The sequence below is a fragment of the Mirounga leonina genome, unplaced genomic scaffold (genome assembly GCF_011800145.1).
Source record: "Mirounga leonina isolate KUSES-001 unplaced genomic scaffold, KU_Mleo_1.0 Mir_174, whole genome shotgun sequence".
Classification (NCBI taxonomy): domain Eukaryota; kingdom Metazoa; phylum Chordata; class Mammalia; order Carnivora; family Phocidae; genus Mirounga; species Mirounga leonina.
The window spans coordinates 37619358-37643950 of record NW_023270451.1 but is presented as its reverse complement, the minus strand read 5'-3'; the positions used below and the strand labels follow the sequence as shown (position 1 = coordinate 37643950).

General features: G+C 37.1%; 1 protein-coding gene across 1 annotated transcript in view; it reads right to left on the bottom strand.

Moving 5' to 3' along the window:
* The window catches only part of SP4 (Sp4 transcription factor), an 86423-nt gene extending 62073 nt beyond the window's left edge, over positions 1 to 24350 (bottom strand). The window contains exons 1-3 of the mRNA XM_035020713.1: positions 24178 to 24350; positions 23643 to 23770; positions 21581 to 23135 (exon numbers count right to left, since the gene is read on the bottom strand). Of these exons, the coding sequence (XP_034876604.1) occupies positions 21581 to 23135; positions 23643 to 23770; positions 24178 to 24184 (1690 nt within the window). The 5' untranslated portion in view covers positions 24185 to 24350. The remainder of the gene's footprint in view (positions 1 to 21580; positions 23136 to 23642; positions 23771 to 24177) is intronic.
* Between the last annotated feature and the right edge of the window lie 243 nt (positions 24351 to 24593).

Below are 24593 nucleotides of genomic sequence, written 5' to 3'. Positions count from 1 at the left end.
ATCAGCAACCAAGGGCACTAACTACTAAATGGATAAAATAGGAAATAAGAGGGGAAATAAGCAACCTAACACAACAGCCGAAGATATGGGCAAAGGCAATCAGAGAATCAGGCATCAGTGTAATAACCACCTAAAAACAGCAAAATCTTATAATGGTCATCATTAAATGACTCTGGGTTTTTCTGTTTTATAGGCAGTTCCCTCAAGCAATGCTCAAAATAAATAGGTAAAACATAGGATTTGCGGTGTTTTTTTTTCCTACAATGGTATTTTTTTTAATGAAATCCTATATATCAAGGCAAGCTAGCAGTTTGTGCAGGTGGGTATGAAAATTCTCAAAATATTAGAATGATAGCCTTAATTGCATAGAAATTTATAGCTGATCTGTCCACCCCTGGAAATACAGAACTGGCACTCAGTGCTATGAGGGTATAGTATGCCCTGTCAGTTCTTAAGGTCACAGCTTAAAATAGTTACAGAATTCAGGGCCAACAGAGGCTGGGCCAACACTATCAGGCTATCATGGATCAGTCTAACCCCACAGATGTCTATTTTAAGCTACATCTCTAAACAGCAAATTGAGCAACCAGGAAATACTAGTTTTCTACTTTCAAATGCAGATGAACAAGCCAAAGATCGTCTCTAAAAATGTGGATGGGATCATTCCAACCATATAAGAACCATACACTGTCTGCCATGCAATCCAGACCCATCTATCGTTGTGGGGAATTCAGTCCTAGTCATCTCTTTTCACTTTCAATGTAGATGAGAAAAGTATGAGCTCATCTTTGTGGGGAAAAGAGTTCTTAAAATTATACTGACTTTCTTAGATACAAATTTTGGCATATTTTTTGGGGGGGGGGAGGTTAGAACACCAGCAAAGAGAAAGTTTTATTTACTTACATGAATTCATAATCTTATTTAAAACAAACTTCATTTATAGAAATAAACCTTAAGGTAAGACAACTATGTACATTTGATAGAAGAGACTAACTTAAATAAAGATGTGTGACAAGGAAAACAATACACTTCATTGTAAAATTATAGTCAAAGCCTAATACTTTTAACAAATGATCTTTATATTTTCTCTTCAAAAGTTATAAGAACTCTTGGGGCGCCTGGGTGGCTCAGTCAGTTAAGGGTCTGACTCTTGGTTTTGGCTCAGGTCCTGGTCTCAGACACCTGAGATTGAGCCCCACATCAGGCTCTGCTTGTTCCTCTCCCTCTGCTCCTCACCCCCCCCCATATTGTCACTCTCAAGAAATAAAAAATCTTAAAAAAGTTATAAGAACTCTTCAGTTTAACTACTTTGTCCTCTCAGTTTCTTCATCACAATAAAGCTCCAGAAGACCATGAATTTATAATACCTCTATTACTATTTTCTAAATTAGTGGTTTATTTCAGTAATTGCTCACAGCTAAGATTAGATCTCAAGATTATATCCACATACGTGCCCTTAACCATGATATATGGCAATAGACAGAAATTATTTAAAGCAAAAGAACTACTGAAAAGAAAAAACAGTGGATCACATTTGTATCCCTTTCCCCTTTATATAAGGGAGTTTATTATTTTATATTTCTATTCTGCTGTCCCTTAGAAGAATTCAATGTACTTTATCACAGCTTGGGCAGGCAATAATCTATTCATTATCGAAGAATACTCTTTGCCATTATCAAAGAATACCCTTGATGATTCTGAAAAGGAAAGGAACATACACATTTCTAAACCTAGTAAATATTATATAAACTAAGAGAACAGCTTGAAAAAAACCAAAACTACATTTAATTATTACTTAGCCTAAAAAGTTCTTAAGTTAGGTTCTTACAAAGGCTACCAGATTTGGATCATATTAAAATTTTAGTTTCAATTAATATGCAAAAAATTGTGAATGATTTTAAAATCCTCAACGAGAAAGTGTAAATTTTGACTAGATTTACAATATCTGGAGTACAGCTATCCAGCTGAGTATCTAATGTTTCAGTACAAAAAGGAACTAAATGCTAAAACACAAGAAAAAACTTAATGTAATGTTAACGTTTATTAGCAGTTATAAAACACAAGGTCAATTTAAAACTAATAGATACCATTATATAAAATCAGAGGATTTTACAGTAACAGAACACTGAGATTTTTAATACTACCAAAGAATTAATAATTATCTTTTATTCAATTAACAAAAAAGGCAAAGCATTCCAAAATGTGAAATCCAAAGTTTCTGTACACTACAAGTGAACTAAATATCAGTCCTTGATATAACTGATAAATTTTTTTTTTTAAAGATTTTATTTATTTATTTGACAGAGACAGAGATAGCAAGAGCAGGAACACAAGCAGCGGGAGTGGGAGAGGGAGAAGCAGGCCTCCCCTCGAGGAGGGAGCCCGATGTGGGACTCGATCCCAGGACCCTGGGATCATGACCTGAGCCGAAGGCAGACGCTTAATGACCGAGCCACCCAGGCACCCATAACTGATAAATTTTAAAGAATGCCCATATACTTAGGGAAAATGAAATCAAAGCACTGAATATAAAGCATTTTTTTCAACAGAGCTATAAATATTTACCAAGTACCAACCATATGCAAGGCACTATCTAGGCACACTGGAGGAAGCCAAGATGATCATTGTACAATCAGAAGTAGTAGAGTGGACCATAACTTAGTTACCTCCCATTCAAAACTGTTTGTTTTCCTATGGCAATAAGAGCATCTCAGGGCCTCTAGATCAGGTACAAGGGTTGCCAAGAAAAGGGTAGATGGGAAATCTGGCAGGGAATGGAAAACTTTTTTTGAAAATCCAAATGAACCAGATTATTCTACATCACTCCTCCATGATTTAAGGCCATACTATAAAGAAGTTATTAAGTGCTTTACTCTATGATAAAAAATATAATTTCTCTTATTCAGAAAATTAGAGGATCCCTGAGGAGTAGCTGACATGCAATTCTAGAACAAGCTAGAAGGCATTAAGAATATGAGATTTTCATGGGCAGAGATTCAACAACCTTCCTCAATAAGTTATACCTTGTTCAATGACTTAATATACTTCCTTAATTTAACCTAAATTTCACCTCCCAACATAATTACACTTTGTTCAGTTTTCTAAGGAAATAGAGAACTATCATTAGTATCTGCATGGAGAACCAATTTAAAGCCACCTCTCATGCTTTCCTTCCTTTCTGTTTCTTTGATATGGAAAACCAAACTTGATCCAATATTTATATAAAGATCCAGCAAAACAGAACACAGAAAAAAACTCTTTCACCCCAAATCTTGTTCATTTACCTCTTAATATTATGTCTACCAAAAAGCAAAAAAGAAACAACAAAAAAACGCTAAGAAAAACCCATGAAAAGCCCTAACTCATTCTTTGTTAACTATAATTCACCACTCTCAACAATTTCTCCCCATACTATTTTATGCACAGTATGATTATTTAACCCAGTCAAATGTATCATAAAAGTACAAATACTGGAAAATGTTTACAAGAAAGTAGCTACTAGCGTAAAGGCCATTACAAGTTTCTAAGTTTGTGACTCTAACACCAAAAATAAAATTAAGGGGGGGGGGGGGAAGAAAAGAGCAGAGATACAAAATGGGTGAATTCTGGACATAAAACATCTGGATTTGGACATAAAATATCTATTAAAATAGTTTACAAAATAAAATTTAAATAAAGTTTTAGTTTTGCTAGATGAAGAAACTGCATCAATAGGAAACTACTTAGCAACCAAATCATTGCCACTTGGGACAGGAAAAAAAAACAAAATTAACTTTAAGACCTTATTCCCCTGAGAAAGGAAGAAAAATTTGCCTGTAATTTTCTTTCTAATAAAAAAACTTAAAATACTTGGATGTCTACTTAAGCCTCAAAGAGTTAGACCTAAGTTACCTGGGGTTTGCCACCAACTAAAGGTGTGATTTGGGTAAACTATCTACTTTGGGCCTTGGTTTTTTTACTTACAAACAAAAAAAGCTGAACCAAAGATGAACTGTAAAGGTAGCTTGGAAATCAGAATTTGTCATCTTTCAATCAGGTTAAAAAAAGTTGTATACACATACATATATGTGTGTATATATATACATACATACACATGCATACATTTAATTACCTATACACACACATAGCTCAGTATCATCCTGAATACTCAAGTTACTTCTAAAGAAAACTTCCCATTTAACAGTATTTAATACTATTTCTTTCTTTTTTTTTTTTAAGGGAGGAGGAGGGCATACAGGGGGAGAGAGGGAGAGAGAATCTTAAGCAGGCTCCACACTGAGCAAGAAGCCCGACACAGGGCTGGATCTCACAATCCTGAGATCCTGAGATCATGACCTGAGCTGAAATCAAGAGTTGGACACTTAACCCACTGAGCCACCCAGGAATCCCAATACTATTTCTTAGTAAGATTCTTTGCCATAAGCATTATAAAAGAAATCAGCAACTTACTGTTTTAAAATATGTATTAATAGAAAATGTGGGTATAGTAAGGCTGACAGATGAGAAGAATGCCTTGAAAAGACTGTTGTTCAATTCCCAAGAGGAGGGGGCAAGCCATGCCACAGGAGGCCACACAGGGAAGCACCAGGATTAGTCAGAAGACAGAGGAAGGGGGAACTGTGGACAAGATTCCCACAGGAAGGAAAAGACAAGACAGGGGCAAACAGGTTTAGGACTGGATAGTTTGAGTAATTTCAGAGGGTCCTGGGGCACTGAGGCTGTGTCCCTGGTTGTCTGGGCGGGTAGATGGTAGCCGAAATGTGAGAGACTAAAAAGGATAGACTGGGGAGTGGCTGGTTTGTATTTGAAAAGCACACAAAAGGGGGAGTTGTTTACTCTCTCTAGGAAATGATGAATCCTGGAAGGGGCAGTACTTTCCAGGGCCAGCAAGGCCCCAGATGTCAAAACATCAGAAGACAGAAAATAAAGCCACAGTTTACATATCCAATTAAGGTGGTAACAGAGAAGTCTCATTTCTGCTGGGTATTTACTGACACTCAGTATATACAGCACTGCACTATATGCTACAGATACAAAAATGACCATGTAATAGAAAATGAGACCGCAAAATGCTAAATACACACACCTATTAATTTAGAAGAGTAAGGGTAAATTTATAATAATAATACTTTACATCTATTTAGTGCTTTGGTATTTATAAAACATTTTCACATACTACTCCATTTAATCCTCAGAAAAACCCTGTGCAATAGGCAGTATAATCTTCATTTTACAGATGCTTACTAATCGCTCAAGAAAGCTAAAGGACATCACCATATCACATATAGTAACCAGCAGACCAGGGGACTGGAGCCTGGTCCTGATTCTTGTCCACTGCTACTTTCACCAGCATCACAAAGTCTCCTTCATTTTAAGTTAAAGCTATAGTATTACTGTGTAGAAAAGAATACTTACCTATTCCTAACCACTGAGAACTGACTGCTCAATGGCCTCTAACACACAGAAAAGCATGTAGGATTCTTAATAACTAAAGAAACATAAATAACTTACTGGGGTACTTTTAATAGTATTTGAGGGCACAATTTGTGTGGGTTTTTTTTTTAATTTCTGTATAATAGTAGAGTGCTAGACCCCACATAACCTAAGAGATGATTTCCAAAACAGCTTTTATTTCTCAGTAATCAGGGGTAACTAAATACTTTTAAAAGTGTTTCTATAAATTTAAATTAACTTACCAAATGAAATCCAAGCAAATATTATAAGTGCTTTTGAAACCCATGTTTAAGAAAAATCCGTTTTACCACTATTTAATAAAAAAAAAAAATACTGGGGTGCCTGGATAGCTCCCTTGGTTAATTGTCTGACTCTTGATTTCAGCTAAGGTCATGATCTCAGAGAGATGGAGCCCCACGTCGGGCTCTGAGCTCAGTGGGGAGTCTGCTGGAGATTCTCTCTCCCTCTGCTTCTACCCCTCCACCCTAAAAAAAAAAATCTCCACAGAAGACATTCTACAAATGCATCTTGACATTAGTACGATCCAGCATTTAAAGTACTTTCTTCCCAAGGTAGCAACTGGAATCTGTTATTAAACTCCAAGCGCCAGCAGTTGTGATGCCGAAAATGGTGTTTTCCCGCTATAATACTTTTAAACTTAAAATTCTAATGTTCCAGCAGATGAAGATACTACTGCTCTCATGAGACATCTCTGGACTACAAATCAGCGGTCATATCCTCCACCTTCCAGAATAAGCAGTAAAAAGTTTTCTCCTTTGAAACTGAGATATAAAGATCCACCTAAGTCTTTTACTTCTATATTCCTAGATTTGACTCTATTATCCCTGGGGCAGGCTGACAAAGTCTACGTCATGAGGTGATAAGGTAATAAAACAGGTAGGCTGGATGATCACTGTTAAGTTGCAGAGCAAGAAGGCAACAAGGACTGTAGTAAAATCATTGGTCTGAAGATCAGGATCTAGCTTTTGGAAAAGTTAGGAGGTAATATTGGGTAAGAGAGCTCTCTGAAGTTACTTCCTGCAACGTTTATTCTCACAGAGCTAATCTATGCTGCTTGTTAGCTAGAGGAGCTCAGGCCTAAGCAAGCATACTCCCTGGCTTAAAGGGCAGCTGGTCTCTGACCAGGCATCTTCAATGTCTATATCCACTGGCAAGGGCATTTTCAGGAGTCAGATGAGTTCCCACATGGCAATATGAATGCCCAAGGGTATAGAGCCCTGACTCTCATTTTTGGTGTTGCTGAAGGCTAGGCATGTGCTTAGTTTAAAAGGATGGTAGCTTATCATTTTCTATAAATTCTGCAAATCCTTAATAATGACTCAAACTTAAATGACTGACCTTTTTTTAAAGGACAACAGCATTAGACTCAATACTAGATTTGGCTTCAAAAATTTGCCACAAAAACAAAACCTTACACATTTAGAAATATGGACATATCTCATTCACGGTTTTACTCCCAAAAGTAATCAACTTGACTTAAAAAAGAGAAACACGGTTAAATGATATTTTTCCTGAGTTTTCCTCTTGGCTTATGGAAATAAAATAAAATCTAAGTCCAATTTGGTTTTCACATGCTTGTGCTTAAAATTTTAACACTAAACAAAAATCTCAAATATCATACTTTACAAAATACATACATACACAAACATTTCATTGTAACAAAAGGAAAAAACCAAGACCTCCATTTAGTGGCAGAGTTAATCTGCTACCCAGCAACAGAGCTCTTTTCTTAAATATATCATGGTTACCTCTGCTCATCAAACTGCTTATGGAATGAAACATGTTTGCCTTCCAGTTTGAAAATTATACATAGGAATCATTATCTGTTCCGATAGCTACCAGAGAACCTTTTTAAAAGCACATGAAAGCTGTGAACATGTTGATTTTCAAGAATCAAGTTTTCTTTGTGATTTGGGGTAGGGGTGGGAGTGTGAGGAAGTATGTTAATTTTTTAGAATTACCCCAAAATGAGTTGGTATCCTTAATTAAAAGACAGTGTTGGGGGCGCCTGGGTGGCTCAGTTGTTAAGCATCTGCCTTTGGCTCAGGTCATGATCCCTGGGTCCTGGGATAGAGCCCCACATCGGGCTTCCTGCTTGGCGGGAAGCCTGCTTCTCCCTCTCCCACTCCCCCTGCTTCTGTTCCCTCTCTTGCTGTCTCTCTCTCTGTCAAATAAATAAATAAAATCTTTAAAAAAATAAAAAATAAAAAAAAAAAGAGTGTTGGGAGAACAAGGAAGGTGATGATGAATAGGCCCACAAATATAAAATATAATCTCCTGAAGTTTTTACTCAATGTTTACAATGAGTAAATATATATATGTAAATGTGTACATACACACAAACTTAGAGATAGATGAAATGAACTCAATCATATCTTTTCAAAATACAGAGACTAAACTAAATCATTCTCATAGACTATAAATTTACTCGGGTGTATCAATCTCTTGTAAAATGTAAACTGGTCTTTAATTTTCATTGGTAGTTACTTTATTTTAGTCTTTTAAAAAGATTTTATTTATTTATTTGTGAGAGAGAGAGAGGGCGCACACGCAAGCGCGGGGGGGGGGGGGCAGAGGGAGAGGGACAAGCAGACTCCCCACTGAGCAGGGAGCCTGATGTGAGGCTTAATCCCAGAACCCTGGGATCATGATCTGAGCCAAAGGCAGAAGCTTAACCAACTGAGTCACCCAGGTGCCCCTGGTAGTTACTTTAAAAAGGAGGAAAAAAAAAAAACTTTTAAAACTTTTCATAAAAACTAATTTTCCCAGACACAAGGATTTATGATTAAACTGGAATAAGAGGCTTTTGGTGTTTTTGTTTTGTTTTGTTTTTTGGAATAAGAGTTTTGAAGCCAGATGGAATCTGGGTTCTTTTCCCAATATGCCCATGTATTAATTCTCTAACACTGGACAAATTATTTAACCTTCCTGAGCTGTGATTTCCTCATCTATTAAAAAGAGCAATAATCTAAGATTGAGATAAAACACCTAAAATAAAGAATAGGACCCATGATTACAGAACATGTCTGTTTTGTTTCCCCAGCATCTAGAACAATGTCTGGTATACAGTGGCAGATATTCAAATATTTTTTATTATTTATCCACTAGACAACAATAATAAAGTTAAAGCACCTGTCAATTGAACTAATGGTACACAAAAATGACTAAAGAATTATTTGAAGAACATAAATTCTATACATAAAATTCTTACTGTCTTTGGGTTCTCCTAAAAGTCATTTCTTAACATTTCCTTCAGATAGTAAATTCCTATCTACTGACATGTCACATGCTGATCAAGAAGTAAGTCATGAAATATAGGCCTCATAAAGCATATACTTTTTGGCATGCCTGATAATTTTATTAATTTTTGTATCAGTATAATATAAATGACATATAAAATTAATATAACATACTCATTACTATAATATCAATTGTATTTAATAATGTTTAATATAAATACTGATATTACATATTAAATATTAATATATTATAATAAATATTAATATTACTGTATTATAAATATTGTAAGACTCCTCTATGGTTTATATTCTTAGAATGTTTTAAAAAACTCATTCAAAATTGATTTATGGTACACATATATTTAATAAAGGAAATGTTCTTACTAACCTCAAATTCCCAATCAACACAGGATACACAAAGTAATAAAATCTTTTTTTCCCCCTAATCCTCTCTGTGGCATTTCTGCCCTGTGCCCCTAAAGGGTGATAAAGAGTAGAGTGCTCAGCTAAAAATACAGGAATCAATGCCTTATTGAATCTACTACACTAATTACAATAAGTTACTTAAAATAGTATCGCTTAGCTGTAAAGGTAGGTGATAGTCCTGTTCATCCAGACCAGCCTTATCAAAAGTACTTTAACTTACCAGCCGAATAACATTTTGGCTGTATAACCTTGGCCAAGATACTAACCTCTGATAACCTTGGTTTCCTGTTTTATAAACTGACCTTATCTTTACCTTCTTCATAGAATTGCAAAAATTAAATGGGTTAATATACATAAAATGTTTAAGCCCAGTGCCTGACACACAGGAAACAATGAATTAATTCCACAAATGATCACAGGAAACACACACTGTAGCACAAGGGGACTGTATAGTGAGAGACAATTTAAGTGGTAATGGACAAAGTACAGGGTTCTAGAGACAAAATGTGTTTAGATTATGTGACCTTGAGCAAGTTATTTACCACTGGAGGCCTTAGTTTTTGCACATGACCACAATGCTTAACTTTACACAGTGTTCTGAAGAGTAAATGAGTTAATGTATCAAGTGCTGCATACAGTATCTGGCACACTACAAATATGCAATAAATGTGAGCCAAATATAAGAGTTAAAGAACCCTTTTACTTGTTTCATTCATAAAAGAAAAATGAACTAATTTCTTTCCCCATTAAAACATTATGGAAGAGGAAGTTCAATCCCATGTTATCTGATCATATAAGGAACACATCAAGCCTCATGATACAGATGCTTAGTACCCAGCTGCTGAATTTATGAATGGAGTCTCCCAGCAGAGTCCATAAAATGAGTAAAAGTATATAAAGAGATTACCAAAACCATGTACCTGCCCTACCATTAGAATCAATATAGGTACTGAAATCCTGCCAGTGAGAACAAAGGGTGAGAGAAATTCTAGAAATAAAAATACAATGTGTTTTAATTTTATAAAACTATATTAATAAAACCACAATTGTGATAAAATTAAAATAATCCAATTACTGCTTCAACAAGCATATTATCATAATTTGTAGCATTTCTGACAAATACCTGTCAAATGTTAACACCTCAAATTGGTTCATATGTAGATTTAAATATATGCAAAAGTGTATAGGATTTACAAACCACTTTAAGTATAATAATTTCTCCTATATAAATTCAGTTAGTACTTGTCACCATATGCACCTACTCTCTTCTTCCCTCTTCTTTCTCAACTCCTCAGCCTAGGCACCCTCAACTACAGCCAAAAAAGGATGTTCCACCCCTCCCCACCCCCACACCAGGGACAGGTACCCACTTACCACAGCACAGATCACTATTTGGTTCCTATACTCCTGTGCAAAAGCAGCTCCGCTTCTGTGAACAAAAAGCTATGGTGACTTGACTCATTATTTACAGAACTATACTAAACCCTCTCTGGCTACATTATGAGGCACCTACATAATAAATTCAGAGGGACAGAAACAACCTGTAAACTTTAAATACCTTTGGATTCTCCTCAAAACTCCCCTCACTGCTAAGATTCTCACCTGTAACTGTCTACCACAACATATGGAACAATCAGATATAAGTTCCTTTTATTTCATTTTACTAATCAATTTTCCTTTTATGAACATAAACTCTCTCATTCCTTTTTTAAGTATGCATCTTGAATCTATTCCAAGGACCTATTGATCCCATTCTCCTATGAAATCAAAGTTCTCCACCTGTGTCCTTTTCCCTAGTTCAGTACCAGGATTATAAGGTACCAAGCAACATTCATCAATGTGCAAGTTGAAAAATACCATAATAGATAAGACACAGCCCCTGCCCATAGGTTTACAATTCGCCTTTCATGTGTGTTAATATTTCTTGATCCCAGTCCGAATTTTTTAACATTTGTAGGAAACTCCTTAAATGGATCTCCAAACTGCATGTAAAATCCAACATAACCATTTAAAATGGCCCTCCTCATCCTGACCTGGCAAAACTTTAGTAATCCATTAAGGTCCCCTTAGAGGCTCAGTTATAACCCTCTCCATGAAAACATTTCTGGAACCCTAGAAGCAGAACCAGTTTTTCTTTCCTGTGGGCTTCTATAACACCTCACTCACCGTCTTTATAAACCAAATGCCACGCTGTAATTTAATTAACTATATATTCATCATATCCCATTGAGTCTAAGATGTAAGTGACTGTAAGGACAAAAAATTTCTGCTAATTAAATTATGACATGCCTTTGACTGTAAGATGCATTTCAAATTCAAAGATGTTAAAATGTTAAAAAAAAAAAAAAGTACGTCTTAGAAGCAAAGAAATAAAATACAGTATGTCTCTGCAACAGGTAATATATTCTGTGAAAGCAGCAAACATGTCTCACTTCATCTTCAGTTTCTTAATGCCTGTTACTATACTTGGTATGGAGTAGAGGAAAAGAACCAGCAAACGTGATGTTTTTACCTAATCCCTTACCACTTCTTTCAGGTCAACATTCTCGGTACTAAAGGGAAGTCTGACAACCTGTTTTTTGTATTAAGCAAGTTCACTGCCATAGCCTTTCTAAAGGCCACTGTGAATTCATGACTAAATTACTCCAACAACATGCTTGTTCACTGGCCTCCTGATTCTAACTTCTCCACACTTTTATCTATAAACACTTTAATAATATCATTTGCTCTGCCAATCCTTCCATCCAATCTCTTCGATCCACTAAATTCAGGTTTTTCAAACTTATTTTTATTATTATTTTGGCAGAGTCCCTTCTTCAAACAACACATTAGGAAACAATCCAATAAACACATAACTTCTCTGAAGCAGAGGTGACAGGCTGCTAACTTGGGATACTCTGAGCTACTCTATAAGACCACTGCACTGCTATGGAGCTCAGGCGAGAGAATGCCGCTTGCTGTGTTAGCTCCCTGCTTCCTCGTGAGGACTTCATGCTTTTTACTTCAGCTGCTTGGCTCAAGACATCCACTCTCTTCACCTCTCTATCGTCAGTCTCAAATGTCCACTTTCCAAACCAATCTTCGAGGCCTGTTTTAAGTCTTCACCACAGAAAACCTTCCTTGTTTACTCTAATCCACTGATCTCAGCTGTCTCTGAACTCTTGTTAACTTGTTTTCCATATCTCAAAACCCAGTATTTAAGAATAAACTCTCATCTGCAATTGTAGCTGCTCTGTAATTGTTTCATGCATGTAAGCCTCACCTCCCCACCATGAGCATCCTTTTAAGACAAGTGAGTACTTTCAGAGTCTAACACAGACAGAGCATGCAGCAGACACTCAGCTCTTCTACAGTGAAACACACTGCTTTTTTTTCCCACCTGTAGATTACCTCTCTCCATCCTTAGCTGAACTTCATAGGTTTCTGATAGTCCTTTTATACAACTTTCTCTTTTGCATCTGATATTTAACTCAAGCTAATATCCACATCTAAAACTACTCGTTCTCCTACTGTATTTTCTCTTCCTTATGATTTTCTTAATAACATTTTTTTCTCTGGTTTACTTTAAGAATATAGTATATAATACATACAACATAAAAAATGTGTTAAGTAACTCTATGTTATCAGTAAGGCTCCCAGGCAACAGTAGGCTCTTAGTAGTTAAGTCTGGGGGGAGTCAAAAGTTACATGCTAATTTTCAACTATGTGAGGGTCATCACCCTTAATCCTCATGCTGTTCAAGGGTCAACTGTAGAATTTTCTTTAGAATATTCTAACTTTTTTTGTATGTACTATGTCATGTATCTTTGCTACTCTATGAGATAAAAAGGGAAGGAATTAATACTATTTTACAAATGAGAAAAGGACAAAACTCCAACTATAACATGTTTGCCCAGGATGGATAAGCTTATGGGGAGCAGCACCTGAGCAAAAACTTAGGAGTTCTAATTCTTAGTCCTGTTGTACTATAAATTTTAAAGTGTTTTCCTACAGCATATACATCTTCTCAAGCAAGCTGTAAGCACCCCGCCCATGCAATCAGGTGCACCAGCATGATAAGGGGACCTCCTGCAGCACAGTTTCCCTTCTTATCTTCCCCTATGACCTAGTAACATTTAAATGAAATCCCCTCATGTCTTTTCTTGTGTAGTGCATCCTGACCCCCCAATAAAAGCATGTGGCCAGGGGTCCTCCCTCTCTCTGTTCCCCAGCTGCTTAGCTAAGCCATCCCCTGGCATTCCCTCTCATGTGACCCCCTCTCTCAGTGTACAGTGACAGTCTCTTTAGCACGTGCGAGTATAATAAACTTTCTTTTTCCTCTGCCTCTCCTGTCTCCTCTTTCAGCCACACCCGACTATCACCTAGAACACAAAATACCTGGGCTCTAGGAAGCCTCTCAGTACGTACGTCTGCAGAAGGAATAAACCTACTACTTGAACCGCACCTCTCTGATAAAGCAGATAGTCCCTACTCCTAACTGTATTACCATATCTAAGGAAAAGAGAACCTTCATATATCTCAGTTAATACTCTTTCTATTTAAAAGGGTCTCGAGTCTCAAATGACTTTTTTTTAAGCCTTTCTCCTTTTTATTTTAGCAATGGATTGTGGAAAACTGATTTTATCTTGATGTGAAAATACAATGCATGGTGATCTTGCCTGATGGGTTTAGTATTTTCTGCATAATTTTTTAAAAAACACCTATGTGCTACATATTCTGTGCCAAAAAGAAAGAGATATTGGATCTGTTTATTCCAAGGAGTAAATTCACAAATTCGAAGCTGTGAGTGCTTCCAGAGTTTGAACTCTGTAAGAATCCTAGATTTTCCAAATGTTCTCCAATTTCACTAAAGAAAAAGTAATCACATTGTTCATACTAAAGAGACAGTATCAGAAACATAACTAAACATGGTTAAAGAGCTACTGAGATAAAATATCTTAACTAGAAATCAATGTTGGACAAGAAATGTATGTTTAAAATACTAATGCTTTGGTAGTTACCAAATAAAAGTGCAAGTAACATAGAAAAATAGCATCTAAGAGTGCAGTAAGTCTAACAAATAGTGAAGAACAGAAATCTATTTATGAATTATTATACTTATTACTTAATAGAATTCACCTTAATTATACTCCAAGAAAAACTGTAAATGTGACCCTCAAAATCCCCACCCCCCCAATCTGTAAATATTTGTGGTCAGTCATTAAGTTTAACTAAGACAGAGAACTCTCACCATATGCTGGATGGAAATACCCAGAATAGGACCATATAATCAAATATTCATAGAATCTTCAATTTTAGATTAGAAGACTTACAGTTTACCTAATCAAACTTTCTGTACAAGAAATTCTTCTACATTCTGCATTGTCTCTGAGAGATGGACATCCAGCCTCTAATACAGGAAGAGCACTACCCTCTGAAACAAACCATTCCATTATTTTACAGCACTAGTCCCTGTGTGTAAATATACATATTCTATTGGCTTCCCAGGGCCAAGCAAAACAGATTTAAAAAAAAAAAAAAAAAGCCAAAGACAGTGGTCACACCTTCTCTTGTTTTAACAATAAAACCCCCCACTCTTTAATTATTGCTAATGAAATGTTTTCCACACTCTGCATCTCAGCAATCCCTCCTGATATGCTTGCCAGTTTGTCAGTGTCTCATTTAAAATGTGCCACACCTAGCAATGCATACAATATTGCAGAAATGGTCTGACAAACACAAAATAAAGGAGGAGCTTTACTCTACTTAGTTCATATTAAGCCAATAAATCCCAAATCACCTTCACATGTCCTGCTGCCAACCTAGGTTTTTCATCTTGTGGGTATACGATTTCCCCTACCCCTTTAAACAGAGGATCTATTGTATTTATCTTGATAATTCTGACCCAGCATTCCAGAGTATTAAGATCACTTTGAATCTCAAGTCTATCCCCATCATAATTATTAGCAAAGTCTCCCAGCTTTACCTCACCTTTAAATTCATTAAATAGGCCATCTTTCACTATAGTATTTGTAAAAAATATTCAACTGGACTATATCAAGGATAGAACCTTATGCAATACCACCACTGACTTCCACTGAAGTAGACAATCATTTTTCATGTAATTGAGCAACCAGGTATGGGCCTTTAAAGAAATCATGACTACCAACGCTGATATCAAAATACATTGTGGCGACATTATTTCTTTTCTATACTCACCTGGACACCCTAGAGGAAGAATACATAAACCTAGTTTCTTAGTGAACCCATACAGGTTCCCAGTGATCCCTGAATTCTTTTTTAAATGCTCAGAAGCCAACTACTGGATAATCCACTCAGGGACTCTGTTAAAGATGTTATCAACTCATCTGTCTGCAATATAGGATGTTTTCAGAAAATGAGGTACTTAATTCATGCTCAATTCTTCCATGCTGTGTAACTTTTAAGTTATTTATACTGGCCTGAAACTAAATTTGAAAGTTCCTTCAGACCCGAGGATGGCATTTATCTGAATCATTCTGACTCCCAAAAAGCAACTAAATGTCCCTTATCTTCTCACTTACCTTGAACAAAGAATTTCAGTGAATTACAGCTCTAGTCATTTCAGGTAGAAGTGCATTTTCCTTGCTGGTTAACAGAGGCACAGTAGAGTATCTCTGTCTTTTCTTCATATTGCACCATTTTGCTCAAGCAGTAAGTGTCTTTTGCTGTGATCTGAAGCCTTATGAGTTGTTTAGAATTATTGTAAAAGCCTACTTTATTATGAGTTTCTGCTTTCCTGACATTATTCTTAAAATGTCAAGCTGCTCTTTGTTTTCATTCTTAATCCTATGTCCTTCCTTCTACCTTCCACGTATAGTATTGTAAAATGTGAGTTTAACACAGAGATCTCCATGCAGCCATAATAGTTTCTATTCACCATTTCTTTTACCACTTTTAGTCATAATTGTCTGTCAGTGCCACAGAATGTTAGGACTAGAACAAACTTTAACTGCATAGTCAGCATTTCAATTTTCAAAACCACCTACCCTTTATGGGATGTAAAGACAGATCAGACACAAAAGGGTGAAAAATAGCCTTTACCTGTGAACTCATCCTTTTACCTTATGTCTCCTGAACAAAAACCTCAGAATCACAGATGATTTTAAATCATGGTTCTACCACTTACTGGAGGGTAAACTTTCTTAAATTAAAGCTCATGAGGCTATCTGTAAAATAGGCACAATAAGAAAATCTAACAAAGATATTATGAGTTTTAATGAGATAACATAAAAAATACCTATCTTAGCACCTAACACACTAAGGTAAACAATAAATGTTTTCTTCCTCCACAAGTCTCATTAAAAAAAAAAGCCATTTCTAAATATAGTTTGAGAAAAGATACAGTATCTGGACAGCCTAATGATTTGCTTACCTACATACAGAATGTACTAATCTCATTAAGTTCTGAATTTGCTCTTTTAAGGACAAAATAATACCACTAAGATTCCACCATTAAACTCAGTAACAAGGAGACCTAGGGAATTGTGCTTTTACCAACACTATATTCAATATACTAAAGCTGAATATCCAGTGACAACAGACACAATCCATCTGGAGAAGACCAAGTCAAGCTACTCTCCTTGTCTGGTCCCTAAACTTCAACTACATGTACTCATTTACTAGCAAAAGATTTGGGTAACAAAGCCAGCAATAGAGCAGAAAGACAACTGGAGCGCCAGTCAAGATTCCAGTCCTCACTCTGCCAAAATGTACAAGAAATTCATCTTTCTGGGCTTCAGTTTCTTCATTTTTAAAAATACCACTAAGGAATGAGGGAGAGGGAGAGACACTCAATTATATTTAAATTACATTAGTTAACTACAATTTCATTAGGCCTTTAACTCACCACATACATACATAAGCAATTTGTGGTTCAACAGGTTTCCCTTTGCCACAATTTGCTCATTCATTAAGTAGCAAACTGACAGGCATTATGAACATCCAATCTTAAAGTACAGAAGAGCCCACATGTCCCCTCTCAATTATTACTATGTCATCCCCAAGTACTTCATGTAGCACTCTAGAACCTCTTACCCATATTTCTGCTCTCACTTATAACAGAAACATACAAAATTCCTTTATAAATACTTCAGCAACGATACCAAAAGGCTACAACTGGTGAATGACAACCTCAAAGATCCTTTCAAACTAGAATTCTATCATCCTGTAAATCCATATTATTTCTTTAAGATCTATGTATGGCACTTTCCCATCTTCCTTCTTAATCAAGCTTCCTTCTTTTTCCTCTCCAACTTGCTTTTATGCCTGCTCCAATATTAAGTATTACTTATTATATGTTCCCTGATTCAGATTCAAAAAACAGATAATTAAAACTATTTTCCCTTGCGCCCCTCTCTATCCTGAAATCCTTCTCAAAGATGCCCTCTAAAAATTAATGTGGCTTTACAACGGATATGTTTTCATCTTCCATGAAAAACTTAAAAATTAGTAATGATACTGTTATGTCATCATCAACAAATCTTAAAGGTCATGCTATACATCATCCAATGGGTAAAACCAACTTGGTAATTCAGAACCTAAATTACTTGTACAGGGTACAAGATATAAGTTCCTCATAACAAATTCAATATGTAATAAACAGTACTCTAAGATTTTAGAGAAATAAAATTACAAGAGCAAACTGACTTAAAAAAAAAAATTACCAAACACAGGAGGCATTTGTATAGTTACACACACAAATGCGTGCATATGTTTATATATCTGTATATATGTATGATACATGTATCTTATTTTAAGATGCCTAAAAAAATCCAAATTAACAGAACATATATAGCTAAGAAAAATCATATTAGTATTAAAATTCAAGTCAATTTCTACTTTTAGGAGCTCTGTAAAAAAGTTTGGTGTAAGCAGTTGATTCTACTAGATAGTCAGGTTTCTAAATTAAATATAAATGTCAGTTATTTTGTTTGGCCCCCATTTTCCCTAATTATGAAGAACTGGCCTTCCCATTCCTGATTCTGCTACATCCCCAGGTTTCATACTTTAATCCCCCCAAAAGTAAAGGAAGGTTTGACAGTCAAGTTCTTGAAGGGCGAGCAACATCTTTTGAGTTTGAACTTCCTTTGTGTAGGAATTAGCCTAATAATGTGAACTGCCACTAAAGTGAAAAAAAGAAATACCCATCCATCAAGCAAAAACATGACCTATTACAACAGATGGATGATTAAGGCCAAAACCAAATCAAATCCCCAGTCAATGCAAGTTAATTACAGATTTAGATATCAATGGTCCCTACATGTTCCAAATTTTTTAACTAAGGAGATGTAACTCCTAAAGTTCATTTTATCTAAGGCTCATTGGCTACCTGAGTACACTGTGCAAACAGGTAGTTCTCTTAGAGCAAAAATCTTACTTTTGTCACTTAGTTAAAACAAAGGATGTTCTTAAACCAGCAGTACGACGTTACCTTTGTTCTTAAAGAGGGAATTCTGCTTTTCCTTCCGTCAAAGTCAAACTCACAATTCCAACAAGAAATAAACACTAAGTATGTAGGAGGAACATGTACTTAGTTCCTACTACAATTCCAACTAATTAAATGCTAGATACTCAGCCTGGAAGTCAGGATTCTGAGAGGAGACCAAACCACAGAAACACATTATGCTGAATTCATTATCATGGAAAGAGATTCCCCCTGGGTTGTCACTAACATTCTCATTTCATAAAATCAAGTATGAAGCTCCCTAGCTTCAAGAACTGGTTTCATTTGATTACCATATAAATTTTTTTCTTCCTATCATCCAGACCCTTCCCATGTCTCTTGAAGAGTGACATGAGGATGGATGATAACTTTTAGCCCGTTGTTATTGAGCTAGTCATTACATTCTGTCAAAGCCAACTATTAATAATTTTTTCAAGCCTAGTAATAGTTGTCATAAATATTTAGAGCAAAAATTTTCCCATTAATTAAACAAAATTAAATAATACCATTTAGGGGGAAGGAACAGACATATGAAATAATTAAAAAGTACCAAAAGGTGGGGATACAAAGTAAAAGATCAGAACTTACAGGGTTCATTTATAAAAGGGATATATGTGCACTATATATCTAGGCCCAGATTAATTGCACTGACTTGTAGAAGTCAGTACAATTCTGGGCTTTATAACATGGCTATCTTCTTAAAATGATTGAGCTTATCTATTAGAACATAAACTCTTTAACATCAACGAAATTTTAAATCTTTGGTTTCAGGAGAAAAAAAACCCAACTTGGTAAAGTTTAAATTTCCTGATACACTTAAGTGATACCCAAATCATGTAAACTCCTTAAATAATAATAAAAAAAATTAGCTCTGAAAATGAAGACTAAACATACCTCTTGGGATTGCTCAGCATGTGGCTAGTCAAAATATGCTTGTGAAATAAAAACTCTAAGTTCTCTCTGCCATCAAAATCCATTCCATGAGGCACACATGAACTAGCTCCAACACCCATCTGCTTCCATATTTTGCTTTACGGTTCACTACTAATGTCTAGATCCTTGGTTCTCAAATTTCAATGAGATTTAGAATGACCTGGAAAGTTTATTTGAAAAGCAAATGCCTTGACCACACCCCCAAAAGTTATAGTTCCAGAAAGTGGATCCTGCCTTCCTAATAATGCATCATTCAAATAAATCTGAGTTAGGTCGTCAGAAGACCATACTCTTATCAATGATTTGCTCTCACAATGGGTAAGGGGGAAACTCTGGGTTGTAACTGATACCAATTACAGTACAGAAGAATTAACTATTCCTAACCTAAATTATAACTCATTCAATTCTCTTAATCATAATTCACTAATGCTTAAACGGCAAATCAAAATGTAACTAAAGTAACTTTTGATAATGCAAGCTGTCATTCAACCCATCAAAAAAAGACATTTTTCTTTAATACTTAAGATATGGTCAATTTTTAGAAAAGAGTATGAACAAAGCAAGCATGCTATGGATTGTAATCCAGAGAAATACTTTTATAATTGTGCTGCAATAGCTTTAGGGGAGAAAAGTACCACACTCAAAATACTTTGATTAGGTTACCGTGCTATCAATACAGAAGCCACTAATCACATGTGGCTATTTAAATTGAAATTAAATAAATTAAAAATTCAGTTCCTCAGTTGCACTAGCCACATTTTAAACACTCAACAGCTGCACATGGCTAACACACTGGATAGGATATACAACACTTCATCATCACAGAAAATTCTACTGGATAGGTCTGGTTTAGAGGTAATGGGCATCTAAATAAAACACATAATCTCTGTTCTTCATCACAGAACTCTATCTGACAACATCCAATTATAAATATATACATTTACTTTAGGTATTAACTGTAAAACAAAAACCCTAGCATAATTTTTCTGAAACCTGTTTCAAGAAAGATCATTAAAAAGTGATGTGCTTATTCATTTCAGATTATCAAAATAAAAATATTTAACTAAACAGATCTGACCGTATCAAAGGCGCTAAAACCACAACTAGGTTTTCACCAAATCAGAATCAGTAAAAAGTGTTTAATTACTAGAAAACAAAGGTATTATTAGGTAAAAAAAAGATGAATCAAGAAAATTTAAAATAATAAGACTACTTTTCCAAATACTTTAGAAATCTCCTTATATGCATAACCAACAACCGCTTTATAATTGGTTTTAAAATAACTTTTACTACAATTCAAAATAGCAACATTCTATTTCATTTTTAATTGTTTTTCAACAACTTCACACTAAAAATACCTGAAAATAATATAACAACCATAAGATTTAGGTATAATTTTATATGTAAGTAACTATTCAAAATCCTGGGAAAATCCTGGTTTTAGCAGAAAAACAGACATAAAAATTAATCAATTTGTAACTTACAACTGTATCTCTAAACTGCATCAATATCTAGTTTAAAACACTGTATAACAAAACGCAAAAGCATGAGCAACAAGATACTGAAGCAGAACTTCCAATTTAAGAAAAAGTTAGCCTTATTACAAAGTAGAATTTAAAGTTCAACAGATTCACAACTGTATACTAATTCAGCTTTAAATCTACTTTCTTTTAAAGAAGATATAAACATCATTTTTATCAGAGTTCTTTCTGAAGAGTTCAAGTGTATTCAAATATGATCTCTAAATTACAGAAGACAATTATGATTCTAATCAGGAAGTTCTGCTCCATGGAAGAATAACTTTTTAAAAGTGTCTAGCAAATTTTACACGGAAAATCTAATATTAAAATGTACAGATGTGAATGGGTCACACTGATGACGATATTCATGGCAGTTAATATAATATTCCTGTGATTTTAGATTCCTTATGATTATGTTTATTTCAGAGATCTACATCAAATCTAAGAGTTAGCAAAGAAAAGCAGTAACTGTTATTAAAAACTACATGAAAGGATCTTACAGAGAAAAGACCAGAGTAACTTACCTGCAACACTAGTGATTGTAACTGGAACTCCTTGCACTTGAACACCTGCAGCACCCAGGTTGGCAACACTCACTGTCTGAAGGTTAGGCACTGATGCAAGCTGAGCAGTATTCAAAGTTATTGGGGCACCAGCAACAGCCACAGGAGCAATCTGAGCAAGAGTTGTGCCACCACTTGAAGACACTGGGGTGATGGTTAATTGTTGGGATAACCCAGCATTCTGAACTTGCAAATTTGAAAGACTCTGAATATTCTGAACCTGTACAGTTTGCCAACTGATTTGCCCTGAAGGTGTTAAAGTTGGAGCCCTGATAAGCACCTGAGTCGGATTTACTGCTTGAAGTTGAACATTCTGCAAAGGCTGCTGCTGGATGGTCTGAATTGTCTGCCCTGACTGCAGTTGAAATGACTGCGGTGGAATAGCCTGAATGATCTGTTGCTGAGGCTGTTGGATCTGGATCTGCTGTAAGATAGGTTGGCCTACAATCTGCACCTGCTGAAGAGAATTGGATTGATCCTGTGTATTCTGTATTCCATTAGACTGAAGCTGACTGGAGCTCTGTGCTTCAGACTCAGTAGCAGCAGGTGTTTGAGATTCTTCAATAGTGCGTTCGGAACTACTGGCTGATGTGCTTGCATACTGGCCCGTGTCTGCTGAGCTCACTAATGTGTCACTGCTCGTCAGAGATGTTGAAGCAGTGGTTGTGCAGGTAGTGGAGGAGGAGGGAGATTCCGGCATAGTACTGGCAGAAGCAGTGGTGGTGGTGGGTGTGGAAACTAACTGACTCCCATTGGAAGTCCCACTATCAGTAGTAGTAGCAGGCTGGCCAACCTGTCCAGTCCCTCCTCCAGCAGTCACGTTGTTTATCACTGGCAAAGCTAAAGTCACTCCTCCAATGTTAATTGGTAGGGTTGTTACAACTTGAGCCTGAGTACCAGGAAGGGTCTGTAATTGCAGTGGTATTGAAACACCAGGTCTAATTTGGACTGGAACGGTCTGATTTGCCAGGTTTTGAGCAAGAATATTCCCAGAAGCTGTCCTGTTAGCAGCTGTGAGTATAGCTTGATTATTACCTGCAGAAATGAGCTGAATTTGACCCTGCAAATCCTGTAGAGATGAACTACTAGTTGGATTGATTTGAATTTGCTGGCCTTCCACTGTCTGAAGTTGTGGGATCACTTGGTACTGTACACTACCACTTGGATTTTGTACTTGTATGACTTGAAATTGACCAGGGGTGGAAGAATTACCTGATTTAGTTTTTGTAGGAGATGCACTCCCGTTATTACTGCTGGAAGAACTAGATGAACTAGAAGCTGGCTGAGAAACGTTATTTTCTTTTGAAGCAGGAGGAGTGGAGGCAACAAGTTGCCAAGTGTTTCCAGCAAGTTGTGTTGTTACCAGTTCTAGCTGTTGTGGTTGATTTTGAAGTTGCACCAATCCTTGGCTTGGATCTATAATTATTTGTTGTTGTCCAGTTGCTTGATTTTCACCAGGAGTCCCTATTTTGCTGCAAGTAGCTGCCAGTAAAGCCAGAGGAGAGGGCTGAGAGTCCTACCCAAAATGAGATGGTAAAGGAGAGGGGGGGGGAAAAAGTGGGCGGATTTAGTGGAGGCCAGTAGTTGGAAGGGGTTTATTTATTTATTTATTTTGACAGCTCTACGTTTCAGAACTTACTCAGGAAGTGACAGAAATAAAAAAGAAATAGTAACAAAAGCAGTAAGATAGAAGAATAAGGAAGCAGATACTGTAATATAAAGTTCAAATAAAAGGAAATGTCTAACAAACTTTTCTAAAGTACATTCTCATGAATTCAAAATGCCCTTGGGAAAATACACACCGTTTTCTACTAGTCTGAGTCCCTAATGTAATTTTAAACAACGTTATAACCTCAAACATGTGAAATCTTTATGAATTTACAATTTAACTTCCTCACTCTCAGAAGGATGCTTTGAGTGGATGAACATTTGTATTCTGTTCTTCAGTTCTGGGCAATTAAAGGACAAAACTCCCTCTCTCCCCTAACGTTTCGTGATGAATTTTTTTTATGTTTGCTTTTACCTGGGAGCCTGAGGTTTTGGGTTTTTTATTGTTATTCTCTGGCTCAGAGGTTTTCCCTCCTTCTGTAGCCATCGCCGCTGCTGCCGCCGCCGCCGCCGCCGCCTCCTCCTCCTCCTCCTTCTTCTGATCTGCAACAAACCCCCCCCCAACGACAACAGGTTATTAGGATTATTATTATTCGTCTTCCCCCCTCCTCTTCTCCCCCTCCCCCTGAACATTAATCTCCATAAACCCGCGATCCACGCACACCGGCAGGGGGTGGGGGAGAAGGAGGGAAGGGAGGAGGGGGATATCACAAAACGTGGTTTGAAACCCGACCCATCCGCTCCAGAGCAACACCCAGAAGGTTGTTCTCTCTCAGACATTAAGACAAAACACAACCCTCCTTCCCACCCCCCGATACCCTCCCTTCCTCTCCTCCTCCCCTTAAAGCATCTCAGCGGCCCCGGGGGAGGGGGGAGAACCGAGCAGGGTCTGGGGAGGGAGGGAGGGAGGGAGGCGGTGAAGGAGACCGAGGGGGGTGGAGAATACGTACCGCTCATCCCGCATTAACAGGACAAACCCTCAGACGGAGACACAGGGATAGAGGTGGGTGGGGGTGGGGGCGAGGCGGGAGGAGAGGCCGGTCCCGCCCGCCCGCGGTGGCTCGGAGGAGGCTGTAGCTGGCACAGGCTCTGCCTCTTTTTCCGCGAATGGCCGCCGCTGGGCTGTGGCGTAGCAGCTCCTCTCTCCGCCCGAGCCCGGCTGACTCGCCCTTGATTGACAGCGGCGGCGCGCGGCGCGGGCGGCGGCGCGGGCCGGGGGCGGGGCCAGGGCGGCGCGAGCCCGGCCGACTCCCCACCCCCCTCGGCCTCTCTCCGCCGGAGCCGCCGACTCTCCACCCCTTCCCCCAGCGGATTGGCCGCCGACCTGCCGGGGGCCGGGGCGCTGGGGCCGCCTCCTCTCCACCCC